Here is a 25,550-nt window from a genome sequence, read left to right on the forward strand (position 1 = left end):
TATTTAGACTGATGGTTTAACCAGGTTCCTGGTTAAACTAGTAACCTATAGCTTCTCTGCATTTTACATTATGCCAAAATTGTAATTGTAGTTTTTTCTGTGAATTGCACCACCCTGCATGTTTTAACAAGGACCCAATCTGTTAGTGCTTTATACATCCCACTGTCAACAAACAGCTCTCTGCCCTAATCCCCATTAAGAAGGTGTTGCTGTCTGACTCACTATGTATGACTCAGAGACCCATTCTAAATTGTATGCAGGTCAGGTGTTTGTTAGGAGTAACAATGTTACACATTCACAAAAGGCATAAGAAAAGGCCATACATGTCCTGTTTGTAGGTGTCTGCATGCTGGAGGAAGGAGGAAAGAATGATTTCATACTTTAACGTCCCACTGTTTTCAGCTGTTTAATACATAGTAAAATCTGGAGTATTAAATTCCTTAAATTAACACTGTAGATTTTGAGGTATGGTAACTAAGCACCACGGAATTCTTAGTTTATTTCTCTATCTGACCTTTTTCACTCACTCTTGCTCCCTATCCGCCCCTCTATGTCCATCTATTTTTCCATCATTCTCTCTCTCTCTCTCTCTCTCTCTCTCTCTCTCTCTCTCTCTCTCTCTCTCGTTGCCAATAACCTGGTTGCTTCAATGCTTTGACATAGACTTGTTATCCTGCCTCCTCCACCTGGCCTGACCAAATACAAAGAGCATTCTACCTTGTACTTGCCGGTGTGTGAGGGAGGACAAGGCCTCATGGACATTGCTTCAAGGGTTCTGGCCTTCAGACTGCAGACAGCACAAAGACTATTGTATCATTGTGGTATTACCTGGGGCGATACCGCACGATTACCGCTAAGGAGAGGAGGCCAGTTGGGATACGATAAGCACCTCTTCCTGTTAAAACCAGGAAATACAGACTTTACTGGACTCACACCTTTTTATTTGTCTGTGGTAAAAGCATGGCAGCTACTAAAGGCTACCCGTGTACCTGGCACGTACGCTCACCACCGTGGATGTGGTTGTTTGAGGAGCCCCTCTTCCACATTGAACTCATCACATCTACAGTGCTGTCCTCTGCTAGTGTACGCAACAACATGAGAGATGCTAGATGGTAAAAATTGCTTTACTTCTGTGATTTTAAATCTCTAATAATATATAGACACTCTGTGCTTATAATCTAAATCATCTGACTGTCATGTTTATCCTGTACTGAGAGAAAGACTTAATAAAGAGGTCTTGAAAATCGAAAATCTCTCTCTCTCTCTCTCTATTTCTGTGTGTTTTGTCATCTGTCTGGATGAGTCACTCCAAGCTTTCAGCAGAGAGAGAGAGAGAGCAGACCATATGTAGGAGGACAGTTGTCAGGCTGAGCTGAGCTTTTGGCAGAGCAATTTAAAATTAATTATACCTTGGATCAAAGTGTTTGGAAAACCGCGGAGCATCAGGAGGACAATCTCTGTCGCTACCCCAGTGACTCTTACAGGTTGCCAGGGTGCCTGTTCAGCAGCGTTCATGACCGTTGTGGTGGCAGTGCAGATGAACCTCCTTGCTTCTCAACTCTAGACAATTGAGACTTTTAATGAGGTGGAATGGAGCTGGGGATGAGGTTGGTTGCTCGTCGCTTGCTGAAAAGAGAAAGGCAGATAAACGTGTTTGGTAAAGGAAAATCTATGTTTCAGGAGATCAATATCATGCTAACTAGAGTTTATATACGTGTGCATGGCATGCCGCGCTGGGAATAATTATGGTATACCGTCTGAAAAAACCTAGGCTACAGTACCGATGCTCATAATCGGCCGTGCTGTGGGGAGTAATTGAATGAGATGGTTCACGGCCAACCCGGCCGGCTCGTTTTCCTCAGATAATGATGGAGGAAGATAAAACCACCAGTCCGTTCCTCTCATCAATAGTAAATGCCTGCTATACCTATCTCACTGCGCTGTCTCTGTGGCCCAGAGATACGTACATGCAGGGCGGTCCATTGTCTCTGAAGAAGGGAAGTGAAGTGAAGGAGGCAGAGCGAGCGTGTTCCATGAAGTCATTTACTGAGATTGAACAGAATATGAGAAGGATACATGAGGGTTCTTTCAAGTCTCTACAGGAGACCTGTCATTCACCTTTGGTGCAATGACGAGAGAGAGAGAGAGAGAGAGAGAGAGAGAGAGTGTGTGTGCGTGTCTCACAATGTCTGTCTTCTGTTTGACTGTTTGTCTCTTCCACCTGCATGTTTTCTGTCCCTCTCTCCTTCCTTTCCTGTTTCTGCCATGGCCTGGTAGGAACATAACTGTAACAACAGGACACCATAATGCTTTCCTTTGAAGTCTCTTTCACTGTGATCTCAGGGTGATGGATTCATTAAATAATCATGTCATTAATCAAAGTATCATTTGATTTGACTATTTAAATAAATGTTTAGTAATGTATCATGCAACACCTCTTAACCTTTCCGCTGCTATCTACGTTTATAAACGTAGCTAGGCTAACGGTACGTACTGGTGCTATCTACGAGTATGTTTGTAGACAACCGTATACTCCATATATGAAAGCAGTGAACGTCAGTTTGCCTTTTAGCATTGCTCCGGTTACTATGGCTAGACACCGTTTAGCCATTATTACGTTGTTATTCAATCATTCTGTCTAGTTGACAGAACGATTGAAATTATCATCCTGCCATAAGGCAATGTAGGAGGTGAGAGTGGAGATACAGACAGCCAGTTATCCTGAAGGAGAGACATGAGTATGTTGGGGTGTTTTGTGGAATGGGAGAGAGAATCTACTTATTATGAAGGAGATGGTGCTTGCATGTTCGAAGAAATTCCTAAAATAAGCTTATGTGTGGAATGGTTTTAAACTAATTGCACTGATCTGGCAGCTTATCATCAGAATGCTTTGTGCTTTTAAGCTTTCTTATATACTTTTCAAACATAATAATAATAATGCCGTTTTGAGCTTTTTTAAAAAGTCTTTAAAATGTGGGGAAATATTTGAAACATTTTTTTTCTTTGCTGTTTTACTTATAATGGCATGCCAAAAACGGCAGGGCACATTAGGACCTCACTACTGTAGGGGCAGATGCTGTGAAAAGTGTGTAAGTCTACAAAGTCCAAATCATGCCCAACGGCTATTTCCTTTTGGTCTGGTGGGAATGGATTGAAACATAAAATAAACATTTAAAGCAATTAAAATGATTATCGTTACTACCAGATCCGGGGATAAACTGAACTGAAGCCTGATAATAGCTGCAATGGCTGGTTGTACCAGAGATACATCTTGTTTCCAGTGTAGACCAGCCCTGCTAGTGTATAATGTATAATGGGAGACGTAACCAGGAGCTATTTAAAGCTCTCACTGCACAGTAATCACAATCAGGGCTCCTCTGTTCGCATGTCAGCTCCCATTCCCCTCAAACCATGGCGCTCATTAGAAATAGACAGAGTGGGCTGTGATTTCACTGTTTACTGCCAATCTGCCTGCAGTGTAACAAGAGAGGAGACACAACAATAGTCTGAGTATGATCTGTATGCATTTGCTTGTTTCAAGTTCTCTCTGCATAAACAATAAAGGAATCATAGTAGAATTATGATACCCATCAACAAATTAGCACATCGGAGCAGATTGGCAGCCATGTCAACCACATGAACCCTTTTCTGGGCATCGCTGCATGTCATAACAGGCGAGCATAGCGATCTACAAGCTCACAATGCAGAGTCCCCTGTGGCGCCCCAGTCAACTAAAGTATAGGGTTTAAGTGGTTGAATAGGGCTAATGTCATGGTGTTACTGAACAAGAGAAACAGAAGGACATTATATAGGGTTTACAGTAAGTGGTTAAATAGGTATAATGTCACGGTGTTACTCAACAAGGGGATACAGTATGACCACGGCCACACACAGACTACCCTGTGTGCTTGTTCAGGGTTGGGAGTATATTCTGCACAGTTGTAATAAAGACTCTTTTGTTTACTTCATGACAGCACACATGCTGCTGCTGTAGTGCACGGTCAGCAAAATGCACTTCTTGTCTTTTGTCTTGGACTTCGTCAAGTAAATTCTCACAGTTCAGCAAGCTGGCGAGCAACAGCACCAATTACTGTACATGAGCTGAAAGTAAAGATGACATCTCCTTGACTCCTTAATATATACACAGGATGATACACAGGACACTAGCTATACAATACTCATTGATGGAGACATTGCGATAGAAATCAGCCAAACAGAAGTGAAATAAATGACTAAATTAATGGAGGACTGAAAAAGAAAAGAGACTTGAGTAAGAGGGAGAGGGAGGAAGCAAGGAAGGAAATGAAGAAGACAATACTGGTCAGTCGAGGAAAGTGGCTGTGTGTGCATGTGTGCATGTGTGCATGTGTGCGTGCGTGCGCGTGTGTGCGTGTTGACATTGTTTCCCATAAAACATGAGCACTGTGTTCCAAGGCTTGTGTCTACAACCACACAGACAATAATGACTTTTATTGTGGCTTGGGTGTGTGTTGACTTTCTTCTTAAAGATTACTTTTATGGCTTTTCTATTTCAGTAGTTTGAACTCTGAAGAAGTCTTTGTTGAAACATTATAATGAGATCCCTGATGTCATCGTTATGATGTCATAGACAGTTAAAGGTAGAGTAAGTGATTTCACTTAATTCAAATATCACTTATTTTTTCAGTTTTGTTGTGATAATCCTCTCTACTATAGAGTGTGCTGACCATATAAGGAGTTCCTCCCTGTCCCCAGTTAACCCCTGGGGGTCAAAAAACCTTAGGTTTCGTTTTTGACTCTCTATCCTGATTGGACGAAGGCTTAGGTCCCACAGCCAAAAACGAAACCTAAGGTTTTTTGAGTGAAATCACTTACTCTACCTTTAATCTTACGAAGCTGCCTGACAGTGATAACATACTTATCTGTCTCTTCATGCAGGCAATCTATAAGATGGTGTCGTCGGTGATGAAGATGCCCGAGGACGAGTCCACGCCAGAAAAGAGGACAGAGAAGATCTTCAGGCAGATGGACACCAACAGAGATGGTAGGCTGACTGCCGTCCTCAGTCCCTAGCAACACCAGCAGCGACTTGGTGTTTCGTTGAATCGTTTTATGCTATTGGTTTGGTTTTATTGCATCAACTTGAACTGCATTTCACCCAGGTGTTAGATTCACTTTCTTTTTTGGGGGTAAAAATTGTCATAGTTAGTTTTGTTGCTTTATCAGAAATAATTGTACATGTAAAACAACTCCTCTACAGCTGGAGAATCGTCTTGCACCGGGTTGCATGGAATTTGTACTGCTCTGCTCACTATCTTCTTTGCGTATTTGTATGATTTGATTTGGGTGTGCGTGTGTTCTAAATTAAAGTGTTAGTGTTGATTATCGTGTATTAATCTAATTATGGTAAACTAATGCTATTATACTAAAAAAGATAAAGATCAAGGGAAAAGAGACCTTTTTACAGTACAATAATGTTTCACATGTAAAATAAACGACATAAACAATACATTAGTTTGCCTCTTCTACAAAACATAAAAGTTACTGTCACGCGTGCCAAGCTGTCATTCCTTGTATTATATCGTACTTGTATTATTTATTCATTTATTTCCCACCACAGAGTAAACCTCGCAGCAGACTATGCAGCATAATCATAATCACATCGGAGGAAAGTCTAGTAAGGCCGGCAGTGTCGGTAGGCCAATCAGAGGCAGGCGGGGCGTTACCATGTCTATGCTCGGACGTAGAATAGATCAGAGCACAGAGTACAGAGATACTTCCAAAAACACAAGAAATGGGGTTGATGGTAGCGTCGGTTTCTGCAAGTTAAATAGATAGTTTCTAAGTGAAAGCTCTACTGAATCAATTTTGAAACTTGCAAGACAACTCTAATACTCTATGGTCATGGATAATTGTCCTGTATGTCTGTCCAGGCAGTTAATCACCTTCCTCTCCTTTGAAAGGAAACGGCTTCAGACAACTTTCTTAGCACAGACATTTAGCAGAAAGCTGCTCTGTGAAGGGCCAACTAATGCCACCTGATGGACTGACTTAAAGTCCTCAGTATAATTTAACCCTGTGTGTACTACTCATGGAACCAAATGGACCCCTAACTAAGTCACGCTACGCTACCCACTATTTGCAGATTTATCTACACATTATGCATTGGTGTGGTTTGGGAATTACATTAATAAAACCAATCAGTGTGCCAGATGCCATTGCTTTTAGAGCAGGCTGTGCAAGCCATTATGTCTAGTGCTATCTACGCTCTCTCTCCGTTCTCCCCCTGCCCATGGAAGATCTTAGAGGCGGTGCGACGTTGCCTTGGAATACATTTATATTTGATACCCAGAAGTATCACTCACACATTGCCGGTTATAGAGAACTTTAAAATACAGCAATCGCCTGTGTTCTGGATTAATTCAACTGAATGGTCTGGTGTGGTTATAGCAAGCGCAGATCAAAGGACATTGTATTTGTCATTGATAAGCTTAACTGGCAACTGCTGATAAAAACACACTTATTGGCACATGGAATTAAAACTCACTCTTTTGTGCATAACAGTAAACAGCACTATGGGGCTTATCTAATATCGGACACAACCTAACGTTTTCTACTTAAGCTCTAGCCTTTGATTGCCTTTCAATAAAAGCAACATTTGATAGACATAAGTATCAGGCCAATGTTACTGATTATAGAGAATGTTATATTATTGTATCGATTCTTTATTTCCTGAATTGTGTGGGTTTGGAGCGAATGGCTTTGCGCGGCACAAATCATTGTCTTTGAATAGACGTAAAATCTTATATAAACACAATTGGCATGAGGAATTGACATTCTCACTTCTGCTGATTATAAGTTAGGAGTGAGGGAGACCTCTTAATTTTGAGCCATGCGCCCGGACCAACATTGCGGGCGAACAGATTTGGCATAGCGAGTGGTTTTTAGAATTTGCTGTGCGCTTTACCATAATGTGTGTGGGCAAAATAGCAATAGGGATAACGCAACAACACAGCCATGGACACATCTCGACTCCAGGCACAAATAACGTTGGCATAATGTATAGTGGGTACTGGGTAGCGTGGGATAAGACAGTTTGGAGCTGCCTTGTGTGTAATTAACGGTTAGTGGGTAGTGGGTGGGTGGGTACACACACAGCCATGTACCCCACACGCACACACGCATGGAAAGGACATAAACACAGCTATTATGACACAATGGGAAGGATTGTGTGATGATGAGTGAAGAGGCAGTGGAAACGAATGACAAGAGAAGATAGAGGAGGAGAAAAGTAACGGGAAGGAGAGAGCCTGAAGACGAGAGGAGAATATTGACCCCACGGTCATTGAACTGTGCCGTCTTTCTTTGGTTCTCATGACTGGAATCACGAGTAGCCTAGTGTGTGTGTGTGTTTGTGTGCGTGTGCGTGTGCGTGTGTGTGTGTGTGCGCACATGTGAGGTGTAGGAGAGAGAACCAAATGGGAATAAAATGTATCAATACTGCCACCTCTTGGACAGAAGTGTGCCTCAGTCAACTCATAACACAAACATGTGAAAGAGTGTCAAGAAAATAACGCACAGACTGTCAAGAAAGACAGTCTGTGCGAAAGAGTGTCAAGAAAATAACGCACAGTCTCTTGACCTTGAATATCCAACTCTATGTATAACTCTCTCTCTCTCTCTCTCTATATATATATATATATATATATATATATATATATATATATACATACATACATACATACATACATACATACACACACACACACATCACCCTCCCCCATTGGGACCCACTGTGGAATAGCAGGGTAATGTGTGTGTTCGCTGAATACTTGCTTCCATAATGTACTTTCTCTGTGTCTTCATTTAACATACTCTGCTCTACAACTATCGATGGCAGAGAGATGACATAATGTTAATCACTTCTTAATCGTGTGTGTGTGTGTGTGTGTGTGTGTGTGTGTGTGTGTGTGTGTGTGTGTGTGTGTGTGTGTGTGTGTGTGTGTGTGTGTGTGTGTGTGTGTGTGTGTGTGTGTGTGTGTGTGTGCCTGCGTTTGTGTGTGTGTTCCAGGCAAGCTGTCTCTGGAGGAGTTTATTAAGGGAGCGAAGAGTGACCCCTCCATCGTCCGCCTGCTGCAGTGTGACCCCAGCAGTGCTGGGCAGTTCTAAACTAGGGGATCAACATAGTACGTAAGCATCTGTTTGCTTTTATTATGAATTTGTTGGGAATTAGTTTTGTATGGAGCTAAATATTGTTTGTGTCATCTTTTCACCACAAATTATAGCATCAAAATGAGTCATCAACTATAAGAATAGTTTGCAAAGCACAGACACATTTTAGGATGGTTTCCTCATCAATGTGAAAGGGTTTTGCCACTGCCACACAATGAACATGTACAAGTGATCAAGTTAGCAATGTATTAATGATAATGTATTGATGATTCCAAGAGCATCCCAAATGAACAAAATATGCACTTTGAAGTGCAAAGGAAAATGTCCTCAAAGTATTAATTGGGACAATTGTTCGATGAAATGATACAGTGGGGAAATCTTGTCCATTAAAAATGCAAAAAGTTTTAAAGTTAGCTTTCTATTTATCGACTATTTAAAGTTTGGCTGAAAGTAGATCTGTCCAACTTGTTTTCATTGGTGCCAATCAGAAATTGAACACTTTCTATCAGATTTCAAACACCTCATCCTCATCCCCTGGACAAGTTGATTACGCATTAAGTTACTTCTTACAACAAAGAGTGATTATTACCCCAACACTGTTTCGTTTTCAATGCAACCAGATTGTTAACTATAGATTACCTTTGCAGTGCTTGTTTGGATCAGTTCAAATAGCCTTTACCCTCCACACGGAGAAGACTGAAGAAGAAGCAGATGAAGATGATAAGGATGACGATGATGATGATGATTAAGAGGAATACAGGCCTTCAAATATGCACTGAGGATTCGAAAGTAGAGCGCAGGAGCCAGATTCTCCAGCACTTCTCAGACCAATTTGTCTAAATCCCTCTAAAGTGGAGACTGAACATCCCAAAGGATTCCCCAGAACCTCTCACACCCACTATGTCATCCACCTGCTCCTGCCTCTAGATTGTAGTTGACTTGGATCCTGCCGTTTTCTCATAGGCATGTCATTGTACACAGAAGGCCTGCCGTATGTTGTGTATATATTGGGAACTGGAGTCCTTGTTTTGGTATCTGCCTGGTTCTCTGTGCCCTACCAAGTTCCCAGTGGGGCAACCCAGGTCCTGTGAGCTCTTGTTGTTTATAGTAAGAATGTGTACATGGGGGAGTGAGAGAGAGAGAGAGAGCGATGATTATGATGATAATAGTGGTACAGTAGATGGGGATGTTGAATGAAAGGACATAGTTTTTAGTTGGGATTATTTAACCTGCAAAAAGGAGTTTTGATGTTTGTCCTTTTCTCTGAAAAAGAACTGGTTCTAGTTTCTACTTTCCCCCCCAATGTGAGACTGTGTTTGTGTTTTTGCAAACTTGACATGCAAACTCCTTTTATTCCTATTTCGTGCTGGGATATCAAGAGTCAAGAAGAAATTGCTGAATTAATATTGTATATATTAAGTATATACACCCATTTGAATAGTTTTTACTTTGTGAATGATCACAGATGTAATGAAGGATAAAAAGCAGCCCTGCATCTAAACCTCCTCATGGGTTTTCTGCATATTACTGAACATTTGATCTGGAAACATGATATAGTCACTGTTTGTAACTGACCTCTGTCTAAAGGAAAAGTAGAAAATTAGCAACTCCTTTTCCTGTAGTGTTGACATAAAACATGAAAAAGAACTTTACAACTTTACAAGTATTATTTAAAATAAAATAAACAAAAATAGGGGATATCACGCATGCAGACCTGCTTATGTTCCATTTTATTATGTGAAGAATGAACAGACAAAATGTCTTCGCATACATTTTAGGTGTTATAAATGGCGCATGTTGAAAAGTTTTTCATAAGCTGGATAAGCATTGGGACTAAACCACATGCATGCATGTGACTTATGTGCATGTGTGTATATCAATATCGGTGACTAAGGACAGAGCAGCCGTCCAGCTGTAATCCAGCTACTGTATATGTATATGGTCATCATCAGGGTTCGATTTGCTGTTTGGTGCGTGGGGGCGGGGTAAATATCCCCCCTCTGGTTATTCATTTTGTGGATTGGGTTTAATTCCTGCTTCTGGTCAGACTGAATTAAATACATGCTTTTCCTTTTGGGAAATGTAGACTGATTTCTTTGATATTTATCACAATTTAAAAATATTGTTCATAAAAATGTACATTATCAACATACAGACTGTCATCTGGGTTTTTGGGCAAGTTGTTCAAAATTCTTAATTTTTTATTATTATTACTATTTTTTATTATTATTTGAAAAACAGTAGATCTAGAAGCTTCATGACACGCAAGCTTGTAGAGCGGTTATGTTTGCTATCCATCGCAAGTAACTAGGACTTAGTGGTTAAGAAAATGTCGTCGTCCCCCCTTAAGATTTATTTTACAAATCGAACCCTGGTTATCATTATACTACCACCAGTCAGTGTGAGTTTGTATAAAGCATACTGTACATCTAATGGTTGAAAGGAATAACTTCACAAAGAAAAAGCAAGTAGAAGAACACATACTGTACTGCAGGTGTGCACTGTAGAAGGTGGATGCTGTATAGACATAGATGTGTGATTTTCCTTTATTTTGGCTGAGCTAAATTAAATTGTGACCCATTTGTATAGTTGATCTCTGCCAACCTCCAACAGGGATTTGAGCCATGATGACATAACATATTGTTGATGCACTAGAAGACTGAATAATGAGATCCATTAGCAATTGGCTTAATTCACACAGCTGCCTTTTTTTTTTCCTTTTTCTTTTTTTTTTTGCCGGGGCCATGTGATTATGGACAATAGTCAGTTATATGTTTTCCAAACTACAAACATACAAGTATCCCACTAGCATGAATGAAAACATGACCCAACTTTGTCCTCCTTACAGATGGTCACACACATCAGCGCTGGGTTTCCCATTTTATCTTTAACATAAGCTTTGTCACCTTGATATTGGCCACTTTCAATCCGGTGTCCCTATTTTGGGCAGGTCATTATAGGCAAAGGTTTTTGTTTTGTGTGTGTGTATATATATATATATATATATATATATATATAGTGTAGCCTACCTAAAGCCACCCGGCCGTGTCTGACAAAGTGACTTGAGTTACTGAAAATTAGGAACATTTTTGAATGTTTGTATTGAATAACTGCTGTTTTGTATAGATGAACGTCATCCACATTGAAACAACCGAGGATCACAACTGCTGCAATGTTAGTGTCATGTTGTATTGCTTTTATCGTAGGTATTTCTCCTTTTGTTTTACCTTAAAGCTGTGTCAGGTGTAACATTTCTGATAAACACAATAGCATCTTGTCAAGTGCCAAATAAAAACAAAAACAGTATTGTATACATTTATACTGTACAATTGTTATTTGTTGAACAAAATGTTTGTAATTGTTGCATTTTTAGCTTTTGTATGGTATCCTGTATGTAGTGACTAGTTTTTGAACACAGGATGTCTACTTTAAAAAGCAAAAATTAAATCAGCATTTTTTCGTGCTCTAGCATTGACGCTGTTTGTTTTATTGCATAATATAGGTAGGTTTTGTTGCATGTGGTGTGGTGCTGTATGCTGTTCTCATGGTATAGTTAATGGTGTGCAACCGGCAAAGGCATCTGTTGTAATATGCTGCCATATCCACGAGATGGCACTACTGAGTATTCAATATTATAGTCAATTCAATACTAAAGAGCTTTATTGGCATGAGAAAACATTTCCGTACATACAATAGTAGTGAAAGCCTCTGTCGTGGTCAAAACAGTAGTAGTATAATGTGTACAGATTTTTTTGTATGTGTGCGTGTATGTGTACGGAATTGCCGTGAAATAGCACGGGCTGAATGTGTAGTCTGTCTGAATGGATGTTGTTTATAATATATAGTCTACTGTCTGAATGGATGTTGTTTAATTTATGTAGGCTATAGTCTACTGTCTGAATGGATGTTGAGTATAATGTAAAAATGACTTTTCTTGTAACCACCGCAATCTGACTTCTCTGGCGTGCTATCCTCTTAGATCAATATTTATACATTTATAAAGGTACTGGGCAGTGTACATTGCCAAAGCAAGCGTCAAAATTCAATAAAAACAGTTGAAAATGGCGTAAGTATTGGAGGGGGACAGGGGGTACAGCATTTCGTAGCTGTTACATTGTATCGTTATATACATGTTACAGGGTATAAACCCTTTTCTTTTTTTGCAGTCACTTTGGGACAAATAGCAGTATTTTTTCTCAAGACTACGCCGGTATTCAAATAGTATACAACAAACAACTGCACACTGGTGCACACTGCTGCATTTTTCGGAGCAGTGTGGGCAGCAGAGATGCCCATCTGGCGGAGTCAGGTTAGGTAGGCTGCGTCGGGTTTTAATCAGCTGGACGGGGTGTTGGAAGAACTAGAACTTGCAAGCAACAATTAGAAATATGAATGACAGCACAAGATTTTGTTCAATATTTTGAGCATATTTTAGGCTATTTATATAGCCCCATTCTAGTACAAACTACTGAATTACAAATAAATGTAATCAATTCCCCCTGCTCATGACAAAAATAGAATGGGGCAATTAGGCAATACATTTCAAGATTTCAAGCTCAAGTTTAAACCATAACTCCATAAACCCCAGAACTAACTTTAGAGACTAGACTGTACCATCTAGAGTGGACCTTGCCCTTGGACTACAGACTTAGTAGAGCATATATTCTAAACTACAGACTGAACGTTTTACCTGCCCTGTACAACGTCAGTTGATTTAAGAGAGGCGGGGCTATGAGGCTTGAGGAACCCCTAACCAATCAAAAGCAACCTTTGTTTCCTTGTTTACATATCATCAGGTGTTCCACGACTAGAGCGCAGTGTGCCTCATCTTGCAAACCTTTTTTTTTTACACACGGCAAATGGACCTGAATCATAAAATAAACGTGGGTTTGCTGGTGTATCGTTGATTCAGACTTGTAGTAAATGTTTTCACTGCGACCTGTGACGAACGGCGGCGCCAGCTTTAATCAAAGATAGTTTTTCTCTCACCTTCCGACCGTCTTCCTTTGAGTCTCGAACCCACATAAATTCACCTGCACAAACTAGAAAGTCTTGTTTCTCAGGCAAGCTCTCCCTGGAAACAGCATGGACCTGGACAGGTAATAACTTCTATAAGATTCCGTTATAGTTTGTGAGCGATACGTAACACGTTTTCAATAGATTTGAATCAATAGCAATCAATAGATTCGACAATAGGCCTATGTCTCAAATTACACATTTTCTTACTGCATTAATTGACCTGAAATAACAGTCATTTTAATTTTGCCCCTCAGGTTTATGCACATACAATAGGCAAGATGCTTTTGAAATGAAGTGAAATGTAGGCTATTGAAGACAAATAGTTGATTATGTTCAGAATTGTTGATAATGAGTAAAATCCCATCATTTGATTTGTGTGCATAGTTTTAGTCCTTCTTTAACCTTGCAGAGTAAGAGCACTGTAGGGTAGTTACCTTGAATAGTTGGATAGCGTCTCTCTTGTAACTATAACTTAGGCTAGCTACTCAATGAATATTGTCATTTGTCAAGACATATACAAGGCAAATTGATTGTGTTGTAACTTGTATTTGCCTTAGTTCAAATGGGAATATTGACAAATTATTTCTTAAGTTAAAAGAGATCCTACATACGAACACATCTCACAGGGAGGGCAGCTGTATAGAAGTCTGGTGAGAAACAGCCTGGGGCAGATATGGTGTTTGGCAGGCGTGCCCTCTTTAATGACAGATATGCTTAATAATAACAACTCATGGTCTCTCTCTCACCATTGTTAATATTTTTCAGTAAACGGTTAGTGGTAGTGGTGCCAAATGAGCTGGCAATGACGCCCTGTAGAAGAATTTTCAACCATGAGGATGAGGCATGGAAGACCTACCTGGAGAACCCACTGACTGCTGCCACCAAGGCCATGATGAGCATCAACGGAGATGATGATAGTGCAGCCGCTCTGGGTCTGCTCTATGACTACTACAAGGTGTGAACCAACTAAAGCACGCCACACTTTATACAATTTAGGTTGAAAACCAGAACTTATGACGAACGACACATGAGAAAGCATGAATTGGTTATTTAATTTTAATGAATAGAGGGATATTATTTACTGTGTGTGTGTGTGTGCGTGTGCGTGTGCTTGAAAGGTTCCTAGAGAGAAGAGACTAGTAGCCAGCACCATTAAACAGACAGAAGATTCTGGGAACTTGGAGAGAATGCTGGACTCTCATCTTCAGGATCTCATGCCTGTGAATCTCTCTGTAAACAGTTCCACTACTACAACAGAACATCAGGGGCACGGCACAAAGTATGGAATTAGTGGGCTAACAGGAGAGGTCAGAAGAGGAGCTGGAGTTGGTGTGGAGGAGAGTGCGATCTCCCTAGCGCTGGTCAAGGCAGAGGGTCACACATCCACATCGGCATTGATGAACTCCTATTCAGGGGGTTCCTGCAAAACGGAAGGGAGAGAACAGATTAGGATGATCTATGAACAAAACCATTGCAATATGTCTGGTTTCTTGAAAGATGAGCTGAGAAGCACCCCAGCCAACACCTTTGAGGACCCGTACTGTGGAGCAGGAGAGGTGAGACTAGAAGGAGATGGGTACTATGACAGTAACATTGAGGTTACAGTGAATACTTTACTGTGGTGCTCCTTTTAAACTTAAATGTTATACAACTGTTTTGCAGAGATACCAATCAAATCGTTCACCAGAGGTCAATGAATTATACTACAGCCAACCAGGGTACGTCAGACATTTTTCGTATCCAGATTCAGAAACAAATGCAATAGTTGCATTTGACATTTCACAGATACAGACTTATGGGTACTGACTCCGCTTTCTAGTTGTGATGATTCCGTTTCATACTTCATTCATCCTATATTAAAATAGCCTAGTAATACAATAATTCCCCTTAAAAGTTCTACTTAAACATGTTCTTATTTACTTTCAGTATCACCCTCCAGTACTCTCTGGAGGCCAGTATGTCCCTGCGCCAGCGTCAAGGAGATGGCCCCATGGCATACCTGAACCGGGGGCAGTTCTATGCTGTGACGTTGAGTCAAACTGGAGTCAGAGCGTGCCTGCATGATTCGGAAAGCAAAGTGCGGGTGAGTGGATCGCTGCCATCACCCAGGGCTGATAGGAACCCATACGGTACAGAGCAATGCGCCATGGGAGTCTCTGAGATGTCACAGCAGAGTGCTGTACAGGTGAGGCCGGGAAAAGGTACATAATGATTAGAGGAGGAGACTACTGACAATAATTTGCATCGCCTTTAAAAATGCAGACTCTTCACTCCATTATGGGTATGTTTATAACACCTGTGATTAATTGAATGGCTCTATTTAATAGATATATTGATGTTTATTATCCTGTTTTCAAACTTGAGTATATTTCCATGCTTCTTCTACAGAGTGTTGTTATGGTGGTTTTTGGTGAGGAGAAGGGTAGAGATGAACAGCTGAAGCATTGGAAATATTGGCATTCTCGTCAGCACACTGCAAAACAGAGAGTCCTGGACATCGGTAAGATCAGTCACTGTCATTCTCCATTTTAACATTGTTGAATGCAAAGCTTGTTTTTCAAAAACAACCAGAATCATCTGTGGAGTTGAGAGTAGTTAAGTGGTACAACAGATGGGGAATATGGGGCCTAGAATGGCATCCGGCCTCGGGTGGGGAACGTCAAGAGGTAGATGATCATACGCACAGAAAGAGAAGCAGGTGGCAAACCTACAGGACGCTCCAAGTGAAGGCCTCTTTATTTTCCTGGGGTGAAACCTGACACACTTGGAGCTATTTTGAATAACGGTCTAAATTCAGATTCCCTTAAAAGCCCCAAGGAGCGGTCTGTCGCTGGATTGCTATTTGAATAGACGTTAACGGGATAAATAAGCAGAGGCCTGGGGCCATTATGATCAAAGACAGACAGGCCTTAACTTGTGGTAGTGAATAGAACAGAATGGAATGAACTGCTGGGTGTCAAACACTTTAGGGAGTGCATTACCTGTGGCATGTTTTCAGTATATCTACATGCTATCATGGTCAAAACTGGAGTGTTGGGATTTATTGAAGTGCATCAAATTGTCTTCTCTTTGTCTTTGAATTTAATGTGCCATCATACGTAACGTATTCAAAGAGTGTCGCATGATGGCCTCACAAAGATACATTAGAGAATTTATATTTAACTTGGTTGTGAATTTGCACTATAAATAAACAGATGGTTCTATAATCAAATTCCTAACATATTCTGTCATCTGGTCTTGTTATCTGAGAAGTTGTTCTTGTGAGGCAAGTAATTACTGAAGTGTGTTTGTGCACAGATCCCTGGCTGAAATGTAAAAAGCAGGGCTGATGACATCTATGTCTAATATCTTGATTCCTGCTTAATCATCTGCAGCTGACTACAAAGAGAGCTTTAACACAATTGGAAATGTTGAGGAAATTGCCTACAATGCTGTCACCTTCACGTGGGACATCAATGAAGAAGCCAAGGTAAAAAACAAACAATAAAAACATTGCTTTTAAAAGTTTGCATGCCTAAAAGGAGGAATTGCTTTCTCTCAAATAAATTAAACTGATGGCTACTTTACACTCTTCGAGGGAATTGGAATGATCATCACATGACCTTGTTACATGAAAGATTGTCTTTCATTCTTGTGTGTGTGTGTGTGTGTGTGTGTGTGTGTGTGTGTGTGTGTGTGTGTGTGTGTGTGTGTGTGTGTGTGTGTGTGTGTGTGTGTGTGTGTGTGTGTGTGTGTGTGTGTGTGTGTGTGTGTGTGTGTGTGTGTGTGTGTGTGTGTGTGTGTGTGTGTGTGTGAGAGAGAGAGTGATATGAGAAATATAGTCCAGCCAGGTTATGGAGTTTATTGTACTTTACTGAGCATATGCCATTTCCACCCATCGTCCCCATTATTGTCTTCCAGGACAGAACTAATGGTATGTTGTCTTTGGTCATTCCTCGGACCCCCTGTCCGCTGAGTATACAGCATTAAAGAACTGCTCAGATTACACCTAATGTAAAGCTGGTTACTCCCAAAAGATGAAGAACAAACAAACGGAGTTCGTAGACACAAGGACAAACAAACCAAGCCATGGGAGATTGTGGCTCCCATTTGACCCTAGTGTTCCTCAAACACACCCAGAGAATTAATTGCAGCCTTAATTTGGTTAGGCATACACCTTCTCAGTAATGTAACAACTAGGGATGTCCCGATCACGTTTCTTTGCTCCTGATCCGACTGATCATTTGATTTTGAGCATCTACCCATCCGTTTATGCCATATCCCAAATGACAGACCATTTCCAGTCTAATATCATGATATGGATATAATATTGATACTAGGGATGTCCTGGTCACGTATTTTGGCTCCCGATCCGATTCCGATTATTTGAAAATGATGTGATCAGTCCCGATTTCCGATCACCTGATCCGATCGGGACAACCCTAGTAATAACCTATAGCAGTGATGCTGATCTTGTTAACTTATGTTTACTCATCATTACCTAATAGATATTTTTGATTAGATTATTTTGCGGAGGTAAACGGATAAGATTTGAGGCATACAGGCCTCCTTGTATCCCTCACTTAAGCGAATACAGACTCACTGGCAAATAAGCGGCAAATGCTTTGCATTGACATACAGTTCATTAGGTGTATTAAAGTAAGACATTCCCCTGAGATTCCTTGATAAATAGTATGGGTATGTAAAATGGAGAACTGTATAGTTGTTTTTGTTATGAATCTTGCTGTTAAGAATCTGTGGAGCCTGTGTGTGTGTGTGTGTGTGTGTGTGTGTGTGTGTGTGTGTCACACACACACACACACACACACATACACACACACACACACACACACACAGGCTCTCTCTCTCTCTCTCTCTCTCTCTCTCTCTATTTCTTTTATCTTGACTTGGATTTTATAGGCCACAAACAGCGTAGCACAGAGGTCACTGTTATTAGAGAGGTTTTCAAATGTGTACTGTATGTATGTTCTGTCACCAAGAGTCTTCTGTCTCCAATATTAATTGGGCTCCGAATCAGGCTATAATGAGCTGTGATACAAAAAGGATGCTTGCGGACGAAGGATGAGTTCAACTGTTGCCAAGCAACAATCATTGGCATTAAAGCTGAGCATGAAATGTGCTGGTTGTGCATGGTGTACAATTGCTTGTTGCAGCCTGGCTGGTGTTGTGTTTGTGCTAGGTCGAATCGATGACACTATTGCAGTGTTTTTTTATTTAGGTGGGCAACTGAATGCTCACTCAAATTATTTTGCATATTTATGCAGATATACACTCCTACACAAACATACCCACGCACGCCACAACATCTATACTAGTGCTATGGGTGAAATGCATTATGATTTATGAAGGTGTGTAGGAGGGTTATTTGTGCTTCAGGTCTTTTTCAGCTATCAACCATCACCTTTGCAGGTTCTGACATGATGTTGTTGCTACTCTGTAGTGGGAAAAACATTTTAAGCTGTGCTGAAGAATCTCAACCGTTATCTGTGTTGGCAGGGCTGTTTTACCTGTTCAACTGGAAATGCTGTTAGGAGTTGAGGTAGTTTTGTAGGTTGTGGCGGCTTGGCATAAAACAAGAAATTTAAACTGGTTTAGTTTAGATTTCCAATACTGCATGACATAATTTATTTTCTCATGCCAAGCATAAAAACGTTTTATATAGTTTTTCATATAATATTGAAGATTTATGGTGCTCTGCCTGTTGCTGTTACATCCTTTAAAAGATGCAGTAGCTTCTAGACAAGCCAATAGTATTTAATTATTTACATTTTGTGTGAAATTTGGTCACTTTTTTTGTTTTTGAAGATATTTTTTGGGCCTTTTTGCCATTGATAGATTACAGTAGTTTGACAGGAAAGTGGGAGGGGGGGGGGGGGGGGGGCGTTGGTTAGCAGACACATGCAGCAAAGGTCATCGGGATTGGGACCCGCGACATGCTGTCAGGCTGGATTACCAGCCTAGGTGCCTGGACCGCTCGGCCGGCCCAGGCCACATTTGGCCACCTTAATGATAGAGGTGGAGAGACTTAACGCATTGGCTAACATGCTTAGCCCCCTTAAGACATCTAATGAACCAGGTGACCAGAGAGCAAACATTACGCTACTTTGCTTTAGATCTGGCTTCCTGGTTTTCAAACAGCTACATGCGGCTGTTGTGTTCCACATCTGGTTAGCCATCTCAGAGCCAGACTGCTGCTGTAAAACCCACTGAGCCTGTGCTGATGCCAAGACAGATAAGCATGTTTGAAGTGAGTGACAGTGGCTTACATATTATAAGGTTAACTAAAGGGGTGCACAACGATTCGCAACGTAACGAGTTGCAATTTTCAACCACTTACAACAGAATCCCTTTACAACGTTGCTAAACTGGACAGTCCGTCGCTGCGCCAGCCAAGTTTAATTGTGGGTGCTGAGGGGGGGCTTATTAATAATGGGTGTTCCAGAAATTCAACAATTCCGTTGTAGGGGGACGGTCCTTTCATGTGTACCACAAATTACCTCCTGATTTAGACCAGGTTTAGAGCTCTTCATTGCTACATCTTGACTGGTGAATTCTTGGACCATTTAGAAATGACCAATTTAGTTTAAAAAACAAAGACAACCAACTCCTAATGCTTCTTTCCTGGAATTCGTCCCTCACTGTACTCCAAATCATCAATTGTACAATAAAACAACAAAGTATTCACTGAGAAGGGCAGTTTTCCTTTTTTAGGAAACGAACACAAAACACGAAATCCGTAAATCGGTCAACATTTGTTAATCTTAATAAAATGGGAAGATGGTACCATCCTATTAAACTTCATATCAACTACAGGCGTGCATTTCATGATTGTGATAATTCTAAAACAAGAACACCACAATCCATTCCCTTTTCTCTTAGGTGTTCATCTCTGCCAACTGTCTGAGCACGGACTTCTCCTCCCAGAAGGGTGTGAAGGGAATGCCTCTTATGATTCAGATAGACACCTACAGCTACAACAGCCGCACTAACAGGCCCATCCACAGGGCCTGTTCTCACATCAAGGTCTTCTGTGATAAGGTGAGGGGTCCACCATCTATTGACAATATTGAATATGATCAATTGGTTTGTCCAGAGGTGCCTGCTTCCATTTAGGAATAACATGTTCATATGCTCAGATACTTTAGGCTTTTAGCCCTGCTAGTGACGGGACTTTTAAGGATGGCTATAGGGGCTGCAGGCAGGGCTTTTAGACAAGGCCTCTTTCACTTTCTTTTTAGTTTTGTTATTTTGTCATTAATATGACCATATCTGTCCTTTTCATAGGGGGCTGAAAGAAAGATGCGTGATGAGGACAAAAAGCAGTTAAGCAAAAAGTCAAAAGGTGAGACCAGTATGGAGTTTGTTAGAGTTGTGGTGTGGATCTTTTAAAATATAAAGCCTTTATATATGGTGGGTTCGAATCCACTGTGTACTTTGTCGTACCGGCTTTGTCGGGCTGGGGCGGCACCTGTCAGCAGGGATTATTAGGTGGGAGGAGTAGGACGAAGGCTCTACGACCTCTTGGTGGGGGCTCCTCACTGCAGGTGAGTCAGTAGGATACAACACAGAAATGTGTTGTATAATTTCGTTTTTTGTTATAGTGCTTGGTGTGAATGGTCCTTAAGTCTGTGCCCCACTTGGGCTACGCAGTCCAAAAAGTCTGGACACGCCACTGGTCCTCCAGGGCTCTACTTGATGCTCCTTGAATAAGGACACTGGGGTTCAAAGTAATTGTCATTTAATAATTGTTTAGCATAGCGCAATTATGAAACAAAATAAACAATGTACTGAATAATTCATTAAGAAAACAAGTAGAAGCAGGCCTTCTAGGGTTGGAGATGAACATGCATTTTTCTTTTGACCAGGGAAAAATAGCGACCCAGTGCCAATGATTTCTATGAGGAAAAGTGACAGTGTTCTGTTCAAAACCATGACGGACCTGGACTCCCAGCCTGTCCTCTTCATTCCTGATGTCCACTTTGGAAACCTGCAGCGAGCAGGGCAGGTGAGGGAGCATTCATTAACACTATCTCTTGCAGAGAAACATGCACAATATACACACAAGCACACACACGCATGTCAGACAAAACAGAGCCCTGGATAGTGCACCAGGATCCAACATTGTATTCTTTAATTCCTTTTGTAGGTCTTTGCCTTTAACACAGAGGAGGTTGAGAGAAATGGGTGAGTGGCATGTCGTTTCAGTCTGTGGTATAGTATGTTATTACACCATGCAGCGGTTCCCAAACCTCTTTGGCCATGCACCCCGTTACCTCCCGATCTATAGCTGGAAATACCCCCCCGCATGGAAATATAAATTGCATAATCTATGAGACATGTATTTCCTTTTAATCCACATATATGCACATACTGGTATATAAACCTGAATATGGCATAATATATGCAGCATAGTCTATATTCTGCATATACTTGCCATATATTGGAATAATATGTTGATAATAATATATTTAAAATAAAACCATAGCACCACCATTAGCCTTTCCATGTCACGCACCCCCTAGAATTTGATTTAAAAAAAGAAAGAAAATCATTGCACATTTTGCATGCTGTTTTGTTAAATGTGTTTTGATGATTTAATGCTTTCTGTTCCATAACTGTATATCTTCAGTAATCATTACAAATCACAGCAGCGTGAAATTGCGTGTCCATATCATGCCTGTAAGATTTAGTACTATCATCTCACAGCATGACAGATTTGGCTGAGAGATGTTAGACACAGCAAATTCATGTTGACGTTCATGTCTTTCGGATTTCGGCTATTCCTTCCATGGAAGCGGCTAGCGATGAAGCTAAAATATAAATAATAATAATAAACTCTGGATTAACGCTCATTTATCAAATCTCACTTTATTGTCCCTGGCTACCTGTGCATTATTAAAATAATCTTGTTCTGGCTTCCAAGGAGAACAATTTCCCTCCCATTTACACAAGTTAATTGAGTGTAGAACTGCTTCCCTCCCAATAACGAGTTACACGAGTTACGTTTTCATTGTTTAATTCGCATTTTTTAATACATTTTGCGGGGTTGACAGAGTGGGATAGGTGACTCATTCGGATGACGTCACCACAACATTTTCAGTCTCACTGGCATGCAAAGGCTTCTGTGAAATTGAGGCCAAATTAATTCTAATGGCGGCGGTGTGTTGTTGATCGCCACTTTGGATTTTTTTTTTTCAACAAAGGATCACACCATTTTAAAGTGTATTTTCATGAACGGTTAGTGAACGGGGCATTGCGATTAATTAATTCTGCAGTGAAACTGATAACTGCGGTGTGTTTCCTCTGTTTCAGTAGCATTGCAGTCAAGAGGGCTCCATGCCGTACTGAGGAAGATCTCTGTCCACCAAACTCCAAGAGGTCCAAAGCAGAGATTGCAAGGAAAGGTCTGTGAATATCACTTGACTTAACTATAGTTTAACAGTTAAATAATTACAGGTGCACTCGCTGTAATTTCCCCTTTATCATGAACTATTAAGTTGCAGGACAACAACAATTTGGATATTAACATGGCTAGTGAGCTAATGCTACAAAGAAATATGCAAAGAGACAAAACGAGAGACCTATATTATGGTAACAATACTGTAGTCTCTCGAGACAGACTGTTAAATTTGATTTATTTCTTTCTTTCCACTCTTCACCAGTTCTGCTGTATGTGAGGAAGGAGAGTGATGACGTTTTCGACGCCTTAATGCTCCGGTCCCCAACCGTCGAAGCCTTGATGGAGGCAGTGAGTTGTGCAAATTGACTTTAGTTTACGTAGTGTGGAGTCTGTGGACGTGCAGTTTTTGTTCAGATATAAATGGTTGTGCTAGACAGGATCAATGTGATTGTCCCTGAAATGTATGTAATGTCATTTAATCTTCCTTATTTCATTAATAATGACAGTCGGTCAGGTCCCAATTTCAACATCTTTAAAATGCATGCGAATAGAATAAACCGTGCCAATGTGTTTCTCACAGATCTCACAGAAATATGCTGTACCCTTTCACAAGATGTCCAAAGTTTACACAAAAAGCAAAAAAGGGTGAGAAAGAGACAGTATTCACATAGACCAAATGTAAAGACATCACTCTGTCGCTTTTACTTTTATCCATGTCTTTATGTGCATCTCTTTAATCTCTCTAAGGATCTTGGTAAACATGGACGACAACATCATTGAAAATTACTCCAACGAAGACACCTTCATCCTGGCTATAGAGAACTCTGCAGACTCTTTGCGGGTCACTCTATCAGAAATCTGATTATAGAGACCTGTGGCGGAATATTGATGCTACCCATGCATTTCAAGAAGAACTTTTAATATTTTTTTAAAGAAACGACAGAAATATATTACTTTTACATTCAAGACCATTTTCATTGTGGTCAATGCGTCTCTGATGTTTCCTAGAAGAATTTTCAACTTGCCATGGCTTAGAGACTATTTGACTATTTGTTTGTCAACTCTGAGGAGTGATGATAATGTGGTTCATTCAGATGATCTTCAGTGATTGGAATTGAGCTTATATCACCTTCATATTTACTTTTCAAATGTAGTTTTATTAAGTTTTCTCTGGTGGTGTATGAAACATAAAGTCTTCAACATGCTTCCTTTCTTTCTGCCACTGCATGCTTTATTAATTGCAGCCGAAGGCAAATTACTTTGATATTTATGTTCACATCAGTTTTCTTATTTCATTGTGTATTTCACAGCAAATGCACAACGTTAGAACTTGAGCCCCAACTGGTCTTTACAGTCTGTGACTATTGGATTACCAATGCTAACAGTACAGTGTTTACACCTAGTTCCAAGTGTTTTTATCTGAGTAATCCGCATGAAATTATCTGACAGTTTCTCTAGTATTTACTGCTTTGTTACATGTTTTATATTGTCTCTTTCAAATGATTCAATAAATCTAGTTTTATATACAGCTATATGTCCCTGATTTGAGGTTTGTTGTGGTGGTTTGCAGCTATTCTCTTTCTAGGGCATGGAAAATGCTCTTAAAATAAAAATAAATCTTCTAGATATTGCATTAATTCTCTTTCTGCCTAACTGAGAGTAAGGGTATTGTGTCCATACCCTCAACGTGCATTAAAGCTTACTGTTATGGCCTTCACTTTCAACATTTTACAATTGATCGTGTTGAAATGGCAGTGCATCGGAATGGCTGGCTTTGCTAGCAAATATGTCTGGGAAGATCATGGGCATGTCCAACTCCCCCCATCACTCCCCAGGCCATTTTGAACAAGCAGTAATAAGGCAAGCTCGGAATATTGTATCTGACTGCATGTATTGTACGAGCTAATGCCATCCGGTAGGAGGTATAGAACTCCACGGTGTGTGTGTATAATAGATTTAATCACTAATTTGTTCCTCTGTCAATCAAAATGCTCAATCAGAGATTGCTAAATGGCAGCAACCATAACTGACTTTATTAACTAGTTGCACTTTATCAAGGGAATTTGTGCAATATCTCTGTTTTTTATGTTTGTGTTTTTCTTTTCCTTCTGTAAGTGTATACAATTATTTGTATGCAGCTGTGACTCTGTCTCAAAGACAAATTTCTCCTAAGGGAGACAAATAAATAACCTTGAACCTTGAATGCCGGTGTGTAACCTTACAATATTTAGTTTTATTATCACAAGCAGTCGGTGGCATCGGTGCTAAGAAAACGCTCTAGATTATTCAATACATAAAGGCTAAGTGCAGATGTATTTATTGATTTTTAAGCTAACCCAAAAAATGGTCATTAAATACAGGATATCATACAAAACCTACAAAGTGTTCAACAGGTTTTCATTTTTGAGACGTGCTAGCCCCTCCTATGCCCAGCTTTGTGTGTCTGTGTACCACATTTGTGATTATTTGATTGGCTGAGCACGGAATGTGATGTATGATAAGAGTGCTCACTTCACACAAGGGTGATTTTTATTTTCCTCTATTTTTGAGAGGCGAAAGCCCCACCTATGTCCAGCTTTTGGTGTATGTAACCCATTTTTTGTCCCAACACAAATATTAAATGCCATTGACAATGAATGGACAATTTTGAGTTTTTGCGTAAACACAAACATTGCATAACAAACGAAGGTGAGGACGCAAATTGTGATTGGCCGGAATGAGATTATGTACGATGATAAGAGTGCTCCTCACTTTACACAGGTGTGATATTTTATTTATCACATTATATAGTTATATACCTGATCCGGATTTAAAGTACAACAAAAGGATACTTAAAAAGAAGTACAATGAGATGATGATGTGGATGATGCTTGTCTCTACAAAACAGCAAATATTCAATAATAAGATTGAGTCTACTGTCTAATAAATGAGTGGCTTCCATAGATCTTGGACTTCACGTGACTTTTCTATGATGTCAGTA

General features: G+C 40.3%; 2 protein-coding genes across 9 annotated transcripts in view; both read left to right on the top strand.

Moving 5' to 3' along the window:
- Positions 1-11,622, top strand: part of ncalda (neurocalcin delta a) — a 69,712-nt gene extending 58,090 nt beyond the window's left edge. For 4 of the 5 annotated variants that reach the window (XM_080768154.1, XM_080768152.1, XM_080768153.1 and 1 more), the window contains 3 exons: positions 4,918-5,023; positions 8,051-8,165; positions 8,799-11,622. In XM_080768154.1, the coding sequence (XP_080624280.1) occupies positions 4,918-5,023; positions 8,051-8,148 (204 nt within the window). In that variant the 3' untranslated portion in view covers positions 8,149-8,165; positions 8,799-11,622. Of the gene's footprint in view, positions 1-4,917; positions 5,024-8,050; positions 8,170-8,798 lie in introns of all 5 variants that reach the window. The other variant, XM_080768156.1, reaches the window with a different exon arrangement.
- A 1,342-nt stretch (positions 11,623-12,964) lies between these two features.
- LOC308318099 (grainyhead-like protein 2 homolog) lies at positions 12,965-24,099 on the top strand. Of its 4 annotated transcripts, none has more exons than XM_080767490.1 (15): positions 12,965-13,250; positions 13,936-14,125; positions 14,289-14,726; positions 14,833-14,888; positions 15,097-15,355; positions 15,559-15,670; positions 16,545-16,639; positions 20,050-20,208; positions 20,455-20,512; positions 21,036-21,175; positions 21,317-21,354; positions 22,483-22,574; positions 22,833-22,918; positions 23,151-23,215; positions 23,318-24,099. In XM_080767490.1, the coding sequence occupies exons 1-15, from the start codon at positions 13,237-13,239 to the stop codon at positions 23,430-23,432; spliced, it is 1,917 nt and encodes a 638-aa protein (XP_080623616.1). In that variant the 5' UTR covers positions 12,965-13,236; the 3' UTR covers positions 23,433-24,099. The 4 variants fall into 4 exon arrangements, 3 of the variants coding, with proteins under 3 accessions (XP_080623616.1, XP_080623617.1, XP_080623618.1); XM_080767491.1 differs by having other exon boundaries at positions 22,486-22,574; XM_080767492.1 differs by having other exon boundaries at positions 15,097-15,253.
- Positions 24,100-25,550: the final 1,451 nt, after the last annotated feature.

Source organism: Protomyctophum bolini, assembly GCF_963924005.1.
Source record: "Protomyctophum bolini genome assembly, chromosome: 7".
Taxonomy (NCBI): domain Eukaryota; kingdom Metazoa; phylum Chordata; class Actinopteri; order Myctophiformes; family Myctophidae; genus Protomyctophum; species Protomyctophum bolini.